This window comes from Branchiostoma lanceolatum, chromosome 11 (assembly GCF_035083965.1).
Source record: "Branchiostoma lanceolatum isolate klBraLanc5 chromosome 11, klBraLanc5.hap2, whole genome shotgun sequence".
NCBI lineage: Eukaryota > Metazoa > Chordata > Leptocardii > Amphioxiformes > Branchiostomatidae > Branchiostoma > Branchiostoma lanceolatum.
Genome location: NC_089732.1, coordinates 5,147,293 through 5,167,450, shown reverse-complemented (window position 1 = coordinate 5,167,450; position 20,158 = coordinate 5,147,293). Strand labels below are relative to the sequence as shown.

The following is a 20,158-nucleotide window of genomic DNA, read 5'->3' as shown; positions in this document are numbered from 1 at the left end:
GCTATGTTTCGAAGTCTCCAAGCTAGGGGAAACATATCTGTAATGAACCACCTGAAGTCAAAAATGATTGCAGCATACGCGATTTTATCGTTGTTAAACACGACCAACCATCACTGATGCGATTAAACGGACTGATAATACCATGGTTACTTTACGTTTGGAAAGTAGCTCTCTAAATTCCTATGGTCACTTTGTTGAGTCACGGTCTAGATCTGTATGCCAACTTCTCACTAAACGTACAGTAAGGATTTACGTGTCATTCTAAAACAATATTATTCCTAAATCTTTTTTATTTATTTTTACTTGCTATACTATCACTGGTAGTTCTACTGTGTATCATTATTATGTTTCATTTTTCATACAAGATAGGTTATAGGTTATAGGATATAGGAGATTCTTATAGGTTATGCTTTTTATATTTTCAGTTCTTAAAGGAAGAAAATGAAGCACATCCTTCGTGATCATGAGCAAATGGCACCTGCAGCAACAAACACACTATAAACATACAATAACTGAGTAAGATTTGCACTTTTGCGTTGTATACTTTAGTAAGTGAAGTTGCAGTTTTGATAGATTCCGCAAGAAGTCTCCAGCGGTGTATTTGGCGCGTGCGTTGGTGCTACAGACACGTCCGACACAGTGACACTGCGTTAACTATAGAAATATGTAGTAGAACTGTAATCCTTCATCATGACAGACTTACTATGTTGCATAGGACTCCAAGCGTATCAACATGTACAAGGAAAAAGTGTGGTAACTCGGGCTTTGATGTAGAAAAGAGAAATACCGAGAGCTTGGAAATAATGAATTGGGTACGACAGGTGTCACAGGGATCTCGCACCCCCCGTGAATTTGAACCCCCCGGTTCGAAATCACTAGTGAATTTGCACCCCCCGGTGCGAAATCCCTAGCGATTTCGCACCCCTCTAGTGATCTCGCACCCCCAGGGTGTAGTATGTGTTCTGTTACGGCATTAATAATTCCCAGTGGCTATCTTTTTAACAAATTGATTGGTAACTGACTTTTCAAATGCTCTGTTGACTGAAGTGGTAACGAAGTGGGTTGTGCAATGACTATCTGGGAGTCATGAAGAATATTACAACGAATCATCGTGCACAGAGAGTCACCATCATCGCGCTGTGCTGAAATACTAGTAGCGTTACATTAGTCCAGGGCATGAGTTCCCGGAGTCTTGGATGTTTGTTCTGTCAGACACAGCAACTTGTAATACTCTCGATTACCACGTTTTAAACTATGGCTTTATTATATCAAAATGCAGTTTTGAATATAATTGCTGCACAGACAGAGCACCTTTCGAAATATTTGGGGGGGTTCAAAATCCCTAGGGGGGTTCGAGGAGGGGGTGCGAGATCCCTAGCTGGGGGGTGCAAGATCGCTAGGGATTTCGCACGGGGGGTGCGAGATCCCTAGTGATTTCGCACCGGGGGGTTCAAAATCAGGGGGGTGCGAAATCCCTGTGACACCGGTACGGAAAGAACAGTCGTTCAGAGGGTGAGTGTGCAGTAAAAAATATGGCGACATAAGCATGCTTCCTTGTGTGGTCTGTTTCTTATCGTAACGTTGACATTACAAAGTGCATACAGTGCCGTGTGCCTACTTGACTTGACCTGGCCGACCCGTATGAACACGCTTGCTACGCGTAGTCTCCAAGCAGACCCAACGGTTGCAAAGACCGTATCCAACTGGCAGAAGGAGTTTTTATCAACCGGTGCCTCACAACTTCCCTGGCTGACTGGAGCTTCTCTGGCTAGCTTGTTCGATTTTAGCACCGTGGAGATCTGCTTGGAGATTATCTACGCGATCTAGGCATCCCGTCATAGTATCTTGAACGAGCCCCCACAACGGAACTATCTGCAGACGCCACTTCACTTACTCAAACAAACCTCGCCCCTCTGGAACCTTTTCTACGTAACTCGGTCAACATTCGTCCGGACCACGATAACGCGGAGCCGCACGTTTTAACAGTTTTACACGACAAATAAAACACTTTATGTTGAGCTAATCCTGGCGTGCTTCCAACACATTTCCGTGTATACGGCGGTGCCTATCTACGTTTCTACAGCCCTTGGGCCACACCGTTGCAAAAGCACTACATCAGGGGCTAGTCCACTGATAGTGGCGTGTGTTCAACTGCCATACTCTTCCCCATAAGCACGTGCACCTAGTGAGTGGAGTGTTCGTCTAACATATATGCGATGCTAGCACTCTATTCACTTGGCCATTGCATCGGTACTACTAGTACGTGTATATGTTGAGTCAGCTGACAAGGAAATGACTAAAAACTTCGGAACTAACAAAAAACCGTACCGTCTACATCACGGAAACAAACTAGGGTGTGTGTTATTTGTTCTTCCCCCATATCATATGAATTCTTTTAGAGCCAATAACAATAAATGAGAGGAGTTGAGAAGTTATTATTTTTTATTATCAGTTAAATGGCATTTACAATAGTAGATATGTAATATTGTATACGTACACATCAATACTGAGGTAAGAATAACTGCATTAAAACTAGTATGATATATCTAACGTTAGATCACTAATGATTTCTTAATAAGAACTTGGCTTCAAGATATAGCTTATATAGCAGACTCAACATCACGACTGGTTAATCTTTCAGATATCTATACATATTTACAATTCTGTTTCTTTTATATTTTCTAGTTGGACGGCAGTGGTGAAGATAGCCTGGGTGCCATCCTATTTCTACCGGGGCTCCTTCATTCGCTACCCTATTTGTTTTAGGGTAGCAAATGTAGGAGCCCCGGTAGAAATAGGATGGCACCTAGGCTATGGTGAAGACGGCAGTGCGGAAAAAAACCCAAGGCCTAGTTAGCTTTCCCGGGCAAAAACTGAGCGCATGTGACAGTGCACTATGCTAGCAGTCTGTGAAACAAAAACTCTTTCCTGTCTTCTATGTATAAGCAGTCGTCTCTGTTTCGTTGGATCTCCATGCATGTAAGAACGTCACACATTTGTCATACATGTAACGTTATAGCCATTGTCACTTGGTTTACATTTCAGATGTATACATCGATGAAAATATGACGTTAAACAATGGAAGACTTTGCTGGGATCTTTGGAAACACTGCGAAAGGTAGTTTACATTATGGTGGTTTACGTTATGGTGGTTTTTTTTACTAGGACTTTCTCGTTGAAACTGGTCAAAATTAGGTGTACACTGCAACACATTTTTTTTCAGCTCCTTCCCATTATTATATTATCCCACGTTCGAATTCAACTGTACAACAACCCCTGTATCTCAACTGTAACGTTACAAGTATTCCACCCTATGTTACATTGAACTTCATTGTACACAATCTTAAGATACCCCCCCCCCCCCCAACTCAAGTCAAACAGCCAGTAATACCTTTCTTGCACACAAAAGAAGAGTTGATAAGGCACACAATTTCTTTGGTACAAAAATCATATGGTAATGTATCTAGATTTTTGGCGACATCTCAGGAGCAGAGCCTGCATTTTTGTCCATTGCTGGATTTTTCATCAGTCTTAAGCTTGTTTTTTTTTTTTATGAGACAATTTTGACCAAGAATATTTGCTATGTCAGACCCATGACATGGGACGTATCGAATCCCAATTTTCAAGCAGATGTGAGAAAAGAAATCGTCTCTTTTCAGTCTCTTCCAGTTAATTCTCTTCCTTCAAGAAAGACATGTAGGAAATTACAAGGAATTAAATGACAAAAGACCCGGCGACTTTCCCTCCCACATCTGCTTTGAGATTTGCGATGGCTAAAAAAAACCTCTACATTTAGCTAGCCTCCAAATTAGGCTTTTGAGGAGAATCTTGCCTTTTCTGTTGGACTCATTTTGTACTGATATCGTATATAAGTTGTGATTGTACCTGGTTCACTAAAGTAAAGGCTGGGTAACTGTCAGAGATCGGGCACAATTCAGGACTGATATACAACCAGCAAACAGCGCACAATGAGCCCCCACAAAGCCCTGCCAAGAAGCCTGGGATAGAGGCTACACAGCCACCACGTGCTGACTTTTTACATGGCTGTTTCGAAGGATCTATCGTCCACAGTCTCCAAAGCCTGGTTCTCGTGGCCGTCTGAGGCGGTGGATCGCCTGTTCTTCCTGTCGGCAGGCTGGGTCGCGGTCCCCATCTCCACGTCTTCTCCCTCTATCTCCGGGAGCTCGTTCCGGACCGAGTGGGCCACTATCCCCGCCCCTATGGAGTCGCCGAGAACGTTGATCATTGTTCTGAACCGGTCCCTGAAAAGAAAAAAGTCACAAAACCAATCAGGCAAACCGCAAGACACGAGGAGATTGCTGATTACATTGTTGATGCATCTTTCAAGTAGTGAATGCATATAATGTTGAAAAGCGATTATGACTCTGTTGCAAGCATTCAAAATTCAACTCTAACAATGAAGGATGCAACAGAATGTGTTTGCCATGTTGACATCAAACATCTACTGTCGTATTGAAGTTAGTACTACATTTGTACCCGTTGTCTGGTATCATAGTATTAGAGTATGAAAGGCACTAGCTAGGGAGAGCAAGGAATGGGGTCTGTACTCAAGGCTTGCCTGGTGAGAAGTGATGTGGGGACACCTGGGTCCCTTTCCTTTATTGATATCAGTCAGTTACAGATGTCCGGCTGGTGTCTCTGTGGACCCCCAGCTGATAGATCTTTCTGTGGTTATAACTAAAACATCTTGCACTCCACGACAATAGGAAGAAACAGCAAAGAAAACTCACAGGAACCAATCGACGGCGATGATGAGAGTGACGTCATCTGCTGGCAGCCCGACTGCCGAGAGTACGATCACCATGGTGATGAGCCCCGCCTGAGGGACGGCTGCTGCACCAATGGCAGCCACTGTAGCAGTTATGCTGTGTGACGTCACAGAAAGATAGGTCATTACAAAAATCGTGTACTCAGCTTGTTGCACCATTTTGTTTTTGATGAGGTATCAGCGATTAGCACTCAATTAATTGGAATGTGCAAAAAGAAAGCAATATTTGAAAGCTACCAGGTTATCTATAAGGGTTGCATCGCTCTTAGAGAAGTTGTATTTAAAATTACAATCCTTCTTTCTCAATGTATTTCAATGTGAACGTTCGTTTGCCAAAAAAATAATCGTTCAGCACCAAGGACAAGACCAGGCCTTCATTGCTGCAGTATTGTAGTCGTGAAAGCCTGTTCTCGCCCTTGGTGCTGACAGCAATAGGTCCCTACCTGACAACAATGATGCCTCCAATGTCCAGGGGGGTGCCGTTGACCTGAGCAATAAAGATAACAGCCACGGCCTCGTACAGCGCTGTTCCGTCCATGTTGATGGTCGCCCCGATCGGTAGAACGAAACGAGTCACTCTGGGGTCGATGCCGTTATTGTCCTCCAGACACTTGAATGTCACTGGCAGTGTTGCAGAGCTATGTAGAGAAAAAGACAATGACTTAAAGTTCAGTGTACATAGTCTGTATTTTCGAAGGTATGGGTACAGTAAATTGTTTTGGTCATGTTCTTCTTCTTCCTCTGCCAAATCTTCAAATCGATTCAACTCAGTCATTTGTCAGCCAAATGACCTGAAATTTGGCATGAAGGTAGAGTGGGCCAATGCCATTTGCCGTTGGCCAAGGAACACGTGTTCCATTCGGGTTATCTGAGGTCATGTTGCAGGAACATGTGTGCAATGAATGACACAGACAAATAAATGTAGCTCAGATCATTACAAAACGTCTATCATTGCATGGAGAGGGAGTGAAATATGCTGTATTTGCTCAGGAGTAAATGGCGGTCTTTCTAGTTCTAGTTCTTTCTTTCTTCCTTTTCTTTCAACTTTGAACAAGATTTACTTAGATTACAGCATACCTTGAAGACGTTCCCAGGGCCGTGAGGAGAGCCTGGACAAGACCAGTGATGAAAACAAATGGATTCTTCCGCACGAAGATGAAGTACAGCATAGGCAAGACGAACAGACCTGCAACATGGAGGCGGTAGCAAGTTCAGAGGTGAAAGTAATTCAAAAACTTTAAGTGTATCTGTATTTGTATCTTTGTAGCCGGTATAACCGCCCTTCAAAGTAACACACCAGCTTGAGTTGTTGGTGAACTGGCAATAGCTACGAGGAAATAATTTATATTTGCAAAGTTTGGTGTATTACACCAAACTTTGCAAATGTAGTATACATTTGCAAAGTTTGGTGTAATACTACATTTCAATACTACATTGTATTACAAATGTACAAGTATACAATAAAGGAACAACAGTAGTGTTGACGTTACGTACCGTGTATAGCAAGCCCCACCAGCACAGTAACGGTGTACAGCCCCAGGGCTCCAGCCAAGGCACTCAGGTCGTCATACATCTCAATGATTTTCCCAGCGATCAGGAACGTGATACCGATAGGCGAATACCTGGAGGTAAAACATAGGACATGAAAAATTCAGGAGCTCAAATAGAGAACATGATTTTGACCCATTCGTTGAAACGTGAAGGTTTCGCGTGTATTTTCATAAGGTGACTCCAATCTCATGTGATTGGTTGGGCTGAGGCATTCTATGGTTGGTCGAGATGGGTCAGCTGATAGGTTTCAATATGGCCGACCAATAACGTCACAGATCAATATGGCGGCGCCCGATGACTAGAGGGTAAAACAGAATAGGGTCTTACTATCGTTTGGTCGCATCGCAAAACCTTAACCTAGAACGACTCGACCCCAGACAACAAGTACAGCGAAACTCACGAAACCTACCACATCACTACCCAGACCAACCGCATGGTGGCGTCGTTGAGCGAGTTGAAGAAGTTGACGAGCGGTCGGCCGGCCTCGCCCATGGTGCTGAGGATGACCCCGAGCGCGATGGAGTAGGCCACGAGGCCGAGCACGTTCATGCCGTCCTTGGTGCCGTCCTGTGGGAGGGGGGCGGTTATCATGATTAATAGACCTCTTGCCAATTACGGCATTTTTTTCATTTTTGTGTGGCAAAATGTACCACCAAAGATGGCATACCTATATTGCAATAGAGGCTTATTATAGGCTCACACCAACCTGAGCCTCACTTTGGTGCATGACCCCTAGATGACCCCGGGAAATTAAAAATGGCCGCCGTAATTGGCAAGAGGTCTATTACAGTTTACAACAGTATTGACCTTTGTACATGATCCATCAGAAGAAATTGTTTCTGACGCAACAACCATGTAACGTTATGGTAGTAAGTCATACTCATAGGCACTGGTTTCCAGACTTTGTTTGCTTGGACTTTAAAATTAAGGATCGTTCGATTGGACAAGATGAGCATTTCATACCAAAACTTTTAAAAGATACAAAAACATGGAATTCCTGTTGCAGTGCGAAGGAAAAGCACCAGGGGACCTAAAGTCTAAGAATTTCTTCGATAGGTTAAGACCTAAGTATCAAATTTTAGAAAAATCCATCCATAGTTTCCTGAGTTGTACTGTTCAACCACAAAACAAACCACGCTACCGAAAACATATCTAAGTTATCTGAGAAATTCTTTCGTAAAATGGCATCTTACTAAGGTTTCATTGGTTTGGATTGACAACATGCAAACATACAGACATAAATGTAGGCCATGTGGGCTTTCTAACATAAGCACTAACGATACGTTGTGACATATAAGCCATGCCTTCTTTACTTTACAAAGTGGTGTTGAAGAACGGTTGTACAACTGTGTTATATCTCGCCACACTGTACGCTACTCTCCGTGCCGACAACAAATTCGCCGCAAAAATGCCAAACGTTTTCGGAGGTCATAGAAATGTCACGAGACTGGTGGCCACGAAGGTTACGATCATGCCATGATCGGGTTTCTTAGACTGCCTGCCACCAGGTATGTTCAATGTCAAGGGCATGTCAAGGGTATCGTGCAGACTTTTAAGTTACGAGTAAGCACACAAGGAAATGACACCAAGCGTTCCAAGAAATGGGGGAGGGGGGCAACCCACTTAGAAAAATTAGTTCAACCCTCTCGACAAGATTTTTCACTTATCACCCCATTTTTTTCTGTTTTAGGTTTTAGGTCAGAGCTAAATGGACTTCCTGGTCACATTTCTGATAATGCTAGCATTTTCAGCTCACTTAGACAGATATTTCTGACAGGTGGACCATTAACACGTATCGTGCTCTCAGCTTTATCGGAAATGTAAACATTTACGTATCAGGGGTGAGGTCCATTTTGTACTGTTCGTATTCGAGGATACTAGCCAGGCTACGGTTTGTCGTGAACTTACAAATTCCTTCTTGGTTTCTGTTTAATATCAACGGAGATAGTGAGTCCGTACCCTGAAAGATTATCAAAATTACATGACCTTGTTTTACTCAAGGACTGGCATCTTTCTACTCATGTGCAACTCACTAGTCAACTGCGTTGAGTATGACGGTGACACAATGGAGTTGTTTGAAGTTGTCTTAAGTGTTGGCAGTAGAAAAGACATCCAGAAAGGTGTAGTTTACTTAACTGTTAAAAGTTGTGACTACAAAAGAGATTGACCGTTAGGTAAAAGCTTTGGCCAAGAGTTGACATATATTGTGGCACTGGCTGCTCTTAAGCCATTTTGTTATCTTTGATAGGTCAATGAAGAACAAGAAATCGAAGATCCTATACCTGACATATTCATTTGTTAATTTCTTGCTCTATCTATTATCCTGAACTTCACACTGGTTTTGTCTGCACATTTTCCACTGGCAACAGACATACCGATATAGCGGGAAATTGAAGACAGGGAATGACATAACCCTTGATAACATATTTTCGGACCTTTCTGGGGCTTTTGACCTAACTTCCTGCCAGTGTCCTCGACGTGACTAGCATTTGGAAATAAGTGTGGAAGCACACACACACACACACACACACAGACAAACCGACACACAGAAATAATGCCTCCTGCAAAGAGTAATATTGCTTCCATCTTGTACTTAGTGTGTATGATAAGGTACGTAAGATATTAAAACGTTCTTATTCTGGTAGATGATTTACCTCGGTGACGTAAGCCTTGGCGGGTTCTGTCAGGTTCAGCATGGTGTCGTTGACCATGAGCATGGTGTCGTTGACCGTCGTGTCATTTCCGGCCGTGCCATTGACGACTTCCGGTGTCACCTCTTTCAATACTGTTTGAAACTGAAGAGACCATTTGCGTTAAAGAAAGATGTTAAAACAAACAAACAAATATCTCAAAAGTTAAGCTACGTTGTAGACTCCCCTTGCTGTTTTCGAGCAGTTACCGTTTTCTTATTAGATGTATATCAAGACTTCTTAATGTAATAAGAAACAAGTACATGTACAAGAAAACAACCAAGGGAGTCTGCAACGGAGGCATCAAATGCCAACTCATATCAAAACTGTTTAACACCATTTCAAAGAAATGAAAAGTCATAAACTGTTAGCGACAACGCCCCTTTCTACAATACAATACAGATCAAGAACAAAAGGCCTCATTTTAACAGTTAAAGCTACTGAATGCCATTATGTGTACTAGTGATTTGATTAATTGTGATACAGCAATAGCAAAAGTTATAAACATATCTCCGGGCAATGATGATTTTATGTACGAGTCTACAAATGAGTTTGCTGGTGCCGATTAAATGTTTGTTGTCAGCAAATTGTGACGCCGTGAAACACGGAGTCGGGTGCAAGCTAACACCCATTGTCTACAACGCCCAAGTCTTCAAACAACATGGAAGGGTTACTATAGTTTACTTGGTGTAATCAATGGGGGTACAAAGGGTTAAGTAGACTTTTTGGGGTCATGAAAGTGCACGGTAAAACACTGTTTGTACACGGTGGCGACTAGAGGTTGTTAAATTTGTTCATGTCTATCATATGTGTATAGACGCGGTAGATGTCAAAACCTTGGTGCAGCAAGTCATGAGATCCCGTCTACAAATCTCCAAGCAGATCTACACGGTGCCAAAATCGTACAAGCTAGTCAGAGAATCTCCAGTCAGCCCGAGAAGTTGTCAGGCAATAAAAACTCCTTCTTCCAGTTGGATACGGCCTTTGCAACCGTTGGGTCTGCTTGAAGACTACCCGTCTACACTTAGCATCAGTGACCGTAGAGTGGCCAAAATCTCATTGGTAGTATAGTTCAAACGATGTCATTGATAAAAGAAGAGTACTTTTGTTTGTATTTGCAAGTAATGCTTTTACATCATGATACAATCAAACACGCATAGATCATACAAATCCGATTTTGGTTGTCCAACTGTCTCCATCCAGTGGAAAGGCCAAGGGGTCTCAAACACGAGAGGACGGTCCGGGTCTGCTATAAAGTTAGTTAACGATTGACAACATGATTTATTGTTGTTAAACCTTTTTGCTGCCTTATCAGAAACCAACAATGAAGCCATTGTGAAAAAATATAACCTCTTTTGGTGAGATGGTAAACAAGGCTATGGGCACGCTGGTCATAAAATTGCGGGCTTGGTCAAACAGGGGCTTGAATGTTGTTGTTGTTCATCTTGTAGTGCCTAGCGCCAGGGCTTGCTGTTTCAGGGTATGTATTCTCAGGGAGGGGTTGCTAGCCCTTCTCCTTTAACATTCTCGAGGCACCTCCTCGAACATTTTAAGTCCCTTCCGAAAGACGGGTGCTGCCCCCACAGAGATGCCCTTCGCATAGGTTTGAACATTTCCACATAAATGTTTTGTTTACTAAGCCCAGAGATTTATCATTCTACGTAAGAAAGTAATTTCCGTGGGAAAGTCTTGAGATTGATCAAGCTGTGGCGGATGCAATTAGAAGACGTCGTTTGAAGGAGCTATTTTGGGAAACATTCCTTACCTGTTGGAATGTCGCCGCTGCCAGATTGTCAGGGAATACATTCCTGTAGAAGCAAAAATATAGTCAAATACACGAAGTCAAATACACGACTAAGCAAAATGTATAACAGTGCTAGGTAGATAATGACGTCGACTAGGAATGAGAAAAAACATCGTAATGTATTTTCTGAGAACGTGTATAATATTGTATATATTAGGTAAAAAGCCTTCCCACGCGTTTCGGTGTGTAGGGCGGTGCCCATCTCCGTCTCTATAGCCCTTGGGCCACACAGTTGTGCAAGCACTACAGCAGGGGGCTTGTCCATTGGTCGTGGTGTGTGTGTTCTTGTATTAGTTAATATAGACAGTGCAAAAGGTATGCTTGTCTGAGCTATATTTCGACGTAAAGCATTATAGTGAAATTTGGGTCACCATGGGCTATAGATATGAATATTACTTAACTGGAATACACGACATGCACGATATTCGTTATAACAGAGGTTGGTGACATAAATTGAAAATATTTGTTCAGAAACTGTGTCTTTGGCCGTATTGGTTCGCTATTTTTCGCAGTTTTCCTACGTTTCTTTTTTTCTGCAGAGTTGTCACCCAGTGACTTATTACTAGTCACGTGTGGACCAAGTAGACAAAATGACTGAGACTTTATGGCTACAATGGTATGTAGCCTAAACCAATCAATACGTCCGTCTTTCCGTACGTTTCCTGGCAACGCGATTACACAAGACTGCCCAGGTGCTTAAGTACATTCCTTAGCTAACCGGTAATTCTCTTGTTACTACTGACGAGATTTAAGAAATCGAAAGCAGTACCACTTCTATCTTGTCACTATCACGTGTTTATTTACAATGAGGACGACGTGAGATAAACAAACAAACTGGAACTCGTAATCAGATTAGATACAACTTCAGACTGCTACATGTTGTTGTGGTTATGTAATGTTTGTCCATTGTCTGATAAAGTACCATTCACCAAACTAGTACCAAGCGTAACCATACGATGCGTTGCTTTCATAATGTCAAAGTTTACTGTGGACTTTGACTTTTGAGTTCCAGATTTGTCATTCTGAAAATGGCGTCAGTTGTATAAGATGTAGTTTAAAAGAAAACATTGCCGAACAAGGAGAGTGTATCAGTAAACCAACTTTCAGCTTGATATATACAAAAGGATGTTGAGCCACTGAGCTGTCAACTTGGCTTTCCCTAGACGCCGGCGCTGAAACTTTCACTCTTGACAAAGGCACTCAATATAAACTTTTGGCACCAAAACTTAGAAAAGTCTGGATAACAAAATATTCAAGTTATTGACGCTTGCAGGTGCATAATAGCACGGTTGCGTAATCATCTAACACCTCATTTCCTGCGTTTACAAACAACGCAAAGACAACCTCCACCAATGTCACATTATTTTTTCTGGTACAAATAAATACACGCTGGTCGCCTGGATGAAAACAAACCAACAGTTTTTCGAAATTCTATGTTCACATGACGCAATGGTGACACAGTTTCACTCCCTGGATATTTCACTTCTAACATCGTCCTAGCGACCTAGCCTTACATTGAGTACAGTAGAACAACGAACTACAAATGCAGACACCTGTCTTCAAACGTTCAAAAGAAGACACTTTCACGGGATGTTCTTTCTCTTTTAACTGGTGAAGTCATTACAACCAGTGGGAAAAAATAGACAAAATTCACAAACAGATAACGTTACCTGAGAATATCTAGGAAGGCGTCCACCGTGGAGACGCTGGGGGCCTGCCCGGTCCGGTTCACCTTCCCCGCGCCCTTCCCCGGCTGGATGCTCACCACCAGCACGATGCCCAGGATCACGGCGATCAGCGTGGTGCAGATGTAGTACAGCACTGCCCTGAGGACGGAAAGGTGAATGCTAGAAATCCTATCTTTAGTCAATAGCAGATGTTGTTTTGTTTAAAAACATGACATTGAAAATGAATGCCCAGGATCACGGCGATCAGCGTGGTGCAGATGTAGTACAGCACTGCCCTAGGGACGGAAAGGGACATATGTAGAACAGGTATAACTCAAAGCGTAATGCTTCAGATAAAGTTAGAGTAAGTTTCAATTAGTAGTAGTGCAATGTGGCTTCGCTACGATTCACGTTTTCAATTAAGTACACTGGGGAACCCCTACTCTTCTTCAGTTCTTGATTTCATTTTATGCCCAGGATCACGGCGATCAGCGTGGTGCAGATGTAGTACAGCACTGCCCTAGGGACGGACAGGTGAATGTTAGAAACCCTATCTTTAGTCAATAGCAGATGTCGTATTGTTTAAAAACATGACATTGAAAAAGAATGCCCAGGATCACGGCGATCAGCGTGGTGCAGATGTAGTACAGTACTGCCCTGAGGACGGTTAGGTGAACGTTAGAAATCCGGCTATCTTTAGTCAATAGCAGATGTCGTATTGTTTAAAAACATGACATTGAAAAAGGAAAACATCATGATATGAAAATGGTATTGGGTTAGATTCCTGGCTAGACGTTGTGTCCTTGGGAAAGCTATGACACTTAACATGACTTCCCTTACTCCACCCAGGTGTAATGATGTGCACGTGGCTTTGGTTAGGGAGGTAAAAGTTGGTGGAAGGAGAGGGATGGGCTCCGCCTTCCAATACCGTGCCCCAGACACAGTGGATAACATACCACTGCCCCTACGGCCTCAAAAAGGCTATGGGACTACCTTTACCATTTTACCATGATACGAAGGACTTGGGTCAATGTTTTTTTTTCTTTTGTTGTTCTGAATCAATAATCCTATTTTTGTTATCTGCCGACTCGTTTGCTATTTCTCTCTTTTCTTTCTGTATTGACTATCCTTTCCGATTTGTTTCCTGGTACATTTTGTTTTGCCTCTGCGCGATAACAAGTTACAGCTTCGCCAAAGCTTTTGAGATGTTTACACGATAAGAAGGGAAACCACGGCTTTACCTAAGCCATGCTTTTACCACAAAACAGATCTCAGCCTTTTTAGTAGATTATGTGGGATATCTCTGATTAGGATACACATAATCAGTCATCTGGGTGACTCAGTTTGGGTTTCCTTTTAAATAACTGTATGGATGGCTACTGGGATGGCTGTGAGAAAAAATGGTTGTGTTTTGGCATATGGGGGGGGGGGGGGGCGATGGATAACTCTCTCAATCAATCAACTCATCAATCTAAGGGCATGCCACTTTTGTCACTGATTGAAACAGCGAAGAGGGTAAATTTTTCTTAAAGAATGAGACAGGATAAGATAGGCAGAGAATGGAATCTCCAAGCAGATGTTACGGTAGAAAATCGTGACGTTGTCTGGTAGTTCGGGCTTCTCTGACGACCGCTAGCCAAACCTGCCGTCAAAGAAGATCAAAGAAGAGTCCTCAAAGAAGCCCGACCGGTCAGAAAACACTATGAATGTCTACCCAAACATCTGCTTGGAGATATGTGTATCTATGCACTAAAATCTCTAAGCTAAGCGTAAGACGGTAACTAAATTTTCTGATAGCCCGAGACACACTACAACTTGCTGAAAAATGGTGGGGAAACTACTGACAAACGATAGACGTAAAGTTTCCGACAAGTAGATATGTAATATTGTATACGTAAACATCAATACTGAGGTAAGAATTACTGCATTAAAACTAGTATGATATATCTAACGTTAGATCAATAATGATTTGACTTGTATTTATTTATAGGGGTGGGTCTTTAATGGCGGGTACCTGAGTCAAACACCACTATTGAATGACTCATCAAATGCAACAAAAGCAACAGACGACACAAGCAAAGCAAACTGTAGTACCGTATGGCCTGACAATTTCCCGTTATGGTTATTTGCTTTTTACACAAGTTGTACTCGGGTCTTTGTTTAGTGTGTAATGATAGCTAATAACAACATTCTCTGTGTTTATAGCAAAACGTTGGACAATTCATCTTCCATAGCCTAAAAAACTCTCATACTAAATCACGAGGATTCTGTAAATGGATTTGAGTTAGGGAGAAAACGGAGTGGTCGCGGTGTTTTTGTTTTAAGTTCCCGGTTAAAACAAACGGGTAGGCGGATAGAACACAGAACTAGTATTTTCGCGGTGGTTTAAAGTTCGCGGTGAAGAGGTTACCGCGAACATTAAACCACCGTGAACATTTCAATAATTTTGCATAAATAACAATTTTGATAAAAGCATGACAAGGCGATTGTTAGCCTGCATGCCAGAACCCCGATCTCTATTACATCTATCGTGCTGGGCAGGGATCTAACTCAGGGGGATCTGTTGAAGAATTTCCTAGGGGCATGTTGGCCCTGGAGCCGAGAAGCTGGCCTGTATAGACCCTGGAAACAGTCTGGCATCCAGGCTACGAGATTGTCCTTGTGAAGGGGATGCCTCCCTAGGCGCTGAGCGGTATAAATCTTTTTAGTCCATTCGATCCCAAATGAATATGATACCCCACCCACAGATGTGTAAACCCATCTGTCTTCCACTGTTGTCGAGCTGTCCATGAGGGACATACCTCCGCCCTACGTGTGCGTACACAGGGGCTACCGTCACTCCCACTGCGAACAGTATCTCTCTCTTTCCCTCTCTTCGCTTCTCTAAATGTTTCCTGGCTTCAATGGGGGCGATGCATCGCTGTAGACAGTACTATGCAAATGATACACATTTTAGATGGCACACATTGATTGAAATGTTTCAAATCTGTTTTGTAGATTATGCCGTTATGATTATGGATAATCGAGGCGTGACATCCTCACATCTGGATGAAACGCTACGTTAGCGTTTAGCGGCACATGCAGGGTAGGCTCATAATCGTTCTACCAAATGGGGGGAAAGAACGACACTGTGTTGCAACATAACGTTACATACATAATCATACTCTAACGAGTTGAAGCATCTTTTATGATCTTTTATGGTACAATGTTGTCCGATGTTGGCAACACATTTATATGATGAGTCCACACAAGTTGTTCGTGAATGGACAACCGTAAGTACTAAGCCGTGTATAGACTCTATATAGAATGTTTTGGGACCGTGTATAGCTTGACCGGGTCATTCTACTAATAGTCTAAACAAAAATTGGCGGAAGAGGATGGCGAGGTGTATCAAGTGAAGGACGTGAAGGCATCTGGTTCTGTACATCGGTTCAGCGGGTGGTCATAAGTCAAAGAAGCGGCTGCTGATGGCCTAAATTGGAAGCAAATGTGCGGCCATTCCTGGGAGGGTTTGGAAGAAAAACCCAAACGAGTTAATTATACTGGGAAGCTTGTTGTTCGACTTGTACTCGTGGGGTCGTGTGTTCAAAACCCTTGCCGGGTCACATGGAATCCAAACTTATAGCTTCCGCGAGTCTCCTCTCTCGTCTCTTTGCGGAGAGGAGACTCGGGAGCTATAATAGGTTTGGATTCCAGGCTAACAGCCCCCTGCTGTAGTGCATGTACACCTGTGTGACCCAAGGACTATCCTATAGATGATGAGACAGAGATGGGCCCCGCCTGTCATAAACTGAAAGGTTTGGGAAAGATTCAAACTTTAATTCTGTGATACTGTGTTTTGTTTTGAATTTGAGTCATGTGGACGTGGCTAAAAACCCTCCCCACTCACACAAGCCGGTGTGAAGTGTAGGCCATAGCGTAAGGCACGTAAATTGATGCTGACAGAGGTCACAGTGCCCTTGTCTACGTGTCAGAATGAATGTGTCAATGTCAGTGTCAAAGTTTCGCGTGGGTCGTCTGGTTAGGATTAGTCCATCACTGAGGGTTCGGGGAGGGCCTGAAAAGGAACCTAATTTTGAACCCAAATTTGAACCGTAGGTACTAGTACTTAGCCTGGAATCCAAACCTATAGCTCCCGAGTCTCCTCTCCGCTTTGTGGAAACACGAACCAACCAAAATATCCCCTCCCCAACATATGGCTGTAGAAAATGTTCTGTACTCTTGATATCTAGATATGACCGGCGCTGGATTTTTGGATACCAACGCCACTATATTATATAATAACACTGTTTTCCACTATACAAAATGAATATAACAATTGGATAAGGTCTCTAACTGAGTCAGACGTTTCAGACAGCCTCCCCTGCCTGACCTTCAACAGTGTGTGATCAAAGATGTAGCGAATCTGAAAATTCTGACCTTGTCTAGTGGTTTGATCTATTTTGTACATTATGTATCTGGATCATGACTGGATGTCTAACCTTCATCGACGTAACGTTCTTGTTGTTGTTCTATTGGATTTGTTATTGACTGAGTAAGAAATCCTCATGTTTTACCAAGCCTGTCCGTGTATGTACACCCCCTTAGCGAACCTCTTACCATCGCCAGGTCATCGTAAATTGTCTCGGTACACAGCGAAGTCTCTAAGCGACTCAAGAGGGCACAGGGTCGCTCTCAACAGGGGGATTGAGCAGGGTGTGTGACAAGGCTAGATCCAGGAACGCCACGTTTGTCTAATCTTCAAGCAGATCTACACGGTGCCAAAAATCGTACATGCTAGCCAGAGAAGCTACAGTCCTACGGTGCGGACTGGAGCTTCTCTGGCTAGCATATACGATTTTTGGCACCGTGTAGATCTGATTGGAGATTAACGTATGTCGACTAGTCTAGAATCTATCATAACTACAAATTGTATATATCTTGTGATGCGGTCACATTCACATTACTGTCATCGGTCGTTGTGCGGTCTTTATGTCATCGGATTTTCAAGCAGGCTGTGACAACAAACCGCCGACAAAGATCCAAGACAGATCTTTGGGTAACAAGACAGCTGAATATTTTTGCACGACTGATACACGACAATCTCACGAATGCCCTCAGCTTGCGGTCGTGCGGCGATCGTGCGACATATATATTAAAGTGACCATGCACTTATTTTGGTACAATCGTAAATATATGTACACATACAAAAATGGCATTGTACAACAACTAAAGGTAAACAAGGAAATTACAAAAGAAAGTGCTCACCTCCCGCCAAGCTTGCCGCTTGTTTTGGAGTCGAGTGAAGAGACGCCAGAAATCAGAGATGACACGATCAGCGGCAGGATCAGCATCTTCAGCATCCTCATCAGGAGGGTACCGGGGAAGGAGATGTACTTGACGTCATTGTCGCTGATGTGAGGCGCACAGGTGAAGCCGATAAGCACGCCGAGGCAGACGGCGAGGATCGTCAGGAGTAGGAGCGCGTTCGTCCGGCAGAACCTCAGCGCCTTGCGGCCGAAGGTCTCGGTGCTCGCCGCCGAGTGGTAGCTGGGAGGGTCGCTCTCAGGGTAAGACGATGTTCGACCTTTCATTTCGGCATCCATGGTTCAAAAACAAGCGTAGAAACTTCCAAAAAACTGGACGCGGGAAGAAACGTGTCAGGCGGTGCCAAGGCTTCCCAGTGTTGTGGATAAAGTCAACAGCCGGTCCTAGCCGGCCTAGTGGGTGGGGAAAGAGTCACGTGGCCTTCTTATCTCAAACTTGTCCAGTTTGCCTGCCAACTACCTGACTACCTGGTATGAATGGCTGTTACGTACTAAGGCAAACAAGGACGATGTATACGTATACTTAAGCGGGTTCGGTGTGTGTGTTCTGGTGTGTGTGTAATATCCGGGTCGACTACCGTCCGGATAACGGTGTTTGGGTATTTCCGAACTCATGTTTACCTCCTCTATACACACACACACTTCCAGCTCTACTTGAGTCGTAAACTTCATGGAAACTTTATTCATTTAGGACTGAATAAAGCATACGAGATTTCACTCAAGCAACTGCGCATGGCAGTGGAAAATGTCAACACAGACAGCCTTTTAATGGATTTAACACTTGACAGCCAATCCCCACATTTATATAAATGGAATAGCCCTAGCTGAACAGCTGCAACTCGGAGAAAAATACATGATGATATTTAGAGCCGAACGCATGTTGACCTATTAGCTGTCAGACACGCGTCCGGCGACACACGTACACTGTATTCGTCTCGTAGCCAGACTGTTCCCAGGGCCTACACAGGCCAGGCTCCTCGGTCCTAGGGCCCACATGCCCCCAATGATATTTTGCCACATCCCCTCCCGAGTTATCATGAGAAGCACAATTCAGGAGGGGCTGCGGTTTAGAAATTTCCTTTGGGACATGTTGAGGAGTTGGCCTGTGCTGGCCCTTGAAACAGTCTGGCATTGAGGCTATTAATAAATAGAATGTTCTCTATCAAAGGTTAAGGGCACACTTCGCTATGTTTCCGTTCTCAGAAGGCTACAGCCGCCAGTTAGACGACACAGTAATCTACGTTTTACTCCTTTAAAGCCCTCCTAAAGTTATCCTGAGCGACCCTTGACCCAATTTGCCAATTAGACGTCATGTTAGCCTGGTAAACCATACCACCGGGAGCTCCCGGTATCTCTACGGTGCTGGGGGTGTTGCCCGCCCGCCCAGGCCCATTAGCGCACGCCGATGAATTTATACAGTGGTTGTTTCAATTACTTCGGGACAACAGTAATCAGAAAGGCCGGCTCGAAAGATAGACTGTCAGAAAAAGGCCTATGTATTGTATTCAAATGTATATTGTAAATGCATTAAGTTCGCGTGACTTTTACGTATTTCGCGGTAGGCAGAAAATGGCGTGCTACAGTCATAGGTGGGCAAAAAGTTTCGCGGTGGATTTAAGTTCGTGCTGAAAGTTCCCAGCGAAAACCGCGAACATAAAACCACCGCGAACATGTATGCATTTTCAGTATTGTAATGACTTTTCATTCAATTTATTGTAGGTCACGGTTTACGTTGAACGTTCGTCTGTACTTTTGTGGGGTCAGCCGTTACCAGCGAGAGCTGCCTTGGCTGACCCAGTGTACTGAATTGTTTCATTCTCAATGAATGCAAATACAAAATACAAATATACTAAGTCATGCTACATACTGTAATTCTTAATTCTAGCTGATTTAACGGTCACTAGTCAACAGCTAAAATTTCATCATCGCAAATATTTCATCACTAATATTTGAGACAGTAATATTTGTTCCCACCGTTAGAATTAAGTGCCGTGACCTACTCCATTTTCCCTCAACCGTTATATTTCCAGCCGCTATATCAAAGTGATTTACAGTAGTAAAACTCACCGGTAAAACACCCCTAAGACTGCCCATGGAGACTGGTTTCCAGGCTATCGGCAGGGTCTCTCCCCTGTCAAACATTCCAGGTCCCAACATCTGTTTTCTGTCTACGTTCAACTTCTGGAAGTGTTTACGGGTACGTTTGTCTAACCGCCCGGAGAGAAAGATAAGCTCACGATGCCCGAAAATTCTAAAGGAATGGTAATAATAGACTGTGTATTCCCAGATATGCAAATAGATAAAAACAAGGAAACGAATACTTGGAATTTGGATTAACGAGAACTTGACAT

At 43.3% G+C, this 20,158-nt stretch overlaps 1 protein-coding gene across 1 annotated transcript; it reads right to left on the bottom strand.

Annotated features, from left to right (window-relative positions):
- Nucleotides 1–2,424: 2,424 nt before the first annotated feature.
- LOC136444679 (excitatory amino acid transporter 1-like) lies at nucleotides 2,425–18,282 on the bottom strand. The gene is made up of 10 exons (XM_066442366.1): nucleotides 17,749–18,282; nucleotides 12,505–12,660; nucleotides 10,796–10,838; nucleotides 8,995–9,135; nucleotides 6,750–6,907; nucleotides 6,284–6,411; nucleotides 5,867–5,975; nucleotides 5,233–5,427; nucleotides 4,752–4,886; nucleotides 2,425–4,262 (listed from the first exon to the last, which is right to left on the bottom strand). The coding sequence occupies exons 1-10, from the start codon at nucleotides 18,084–18,086 to the stop codon at nucleotides 4,037–4,039; spliced, it is 1,629 nt and encodes a 542-aa protein (XP_066298463.1). The 5' UTR covers nucleotides 18,087–18,282; the 3' UTR covers nucleotides 2,425–4,036.
- Between the last annotated feature and the right edge of the window lie 1,876 nt (nucleotides 18,283–20,158).

Excerpts from the sequence above, each read along its gene's own strand:
- LOC136444679 (XM_066442366.1), bottom strand. The coding sequence starts at position 18,086 with ATGGATGCCGAAATGAAAGGTCGAACATCGTCTTACCCTGAGAGCGAC. Across the intron at positions 6,908-8,994 it reads CCAAGGCTTACGTCACCGAG|GACGGCACCAAGGACGGCAT; the intron begins GTAAATCATCTA and ends CCCCTCCCACAG. Across the intron at positions 5,976-6,283 it reads GGTGGGGCTTGCTATACACG|GTCTGTTCGTCTTGCCTATG; the intron begins GTACGTAACGTC and ends TCCATGTTGCAG.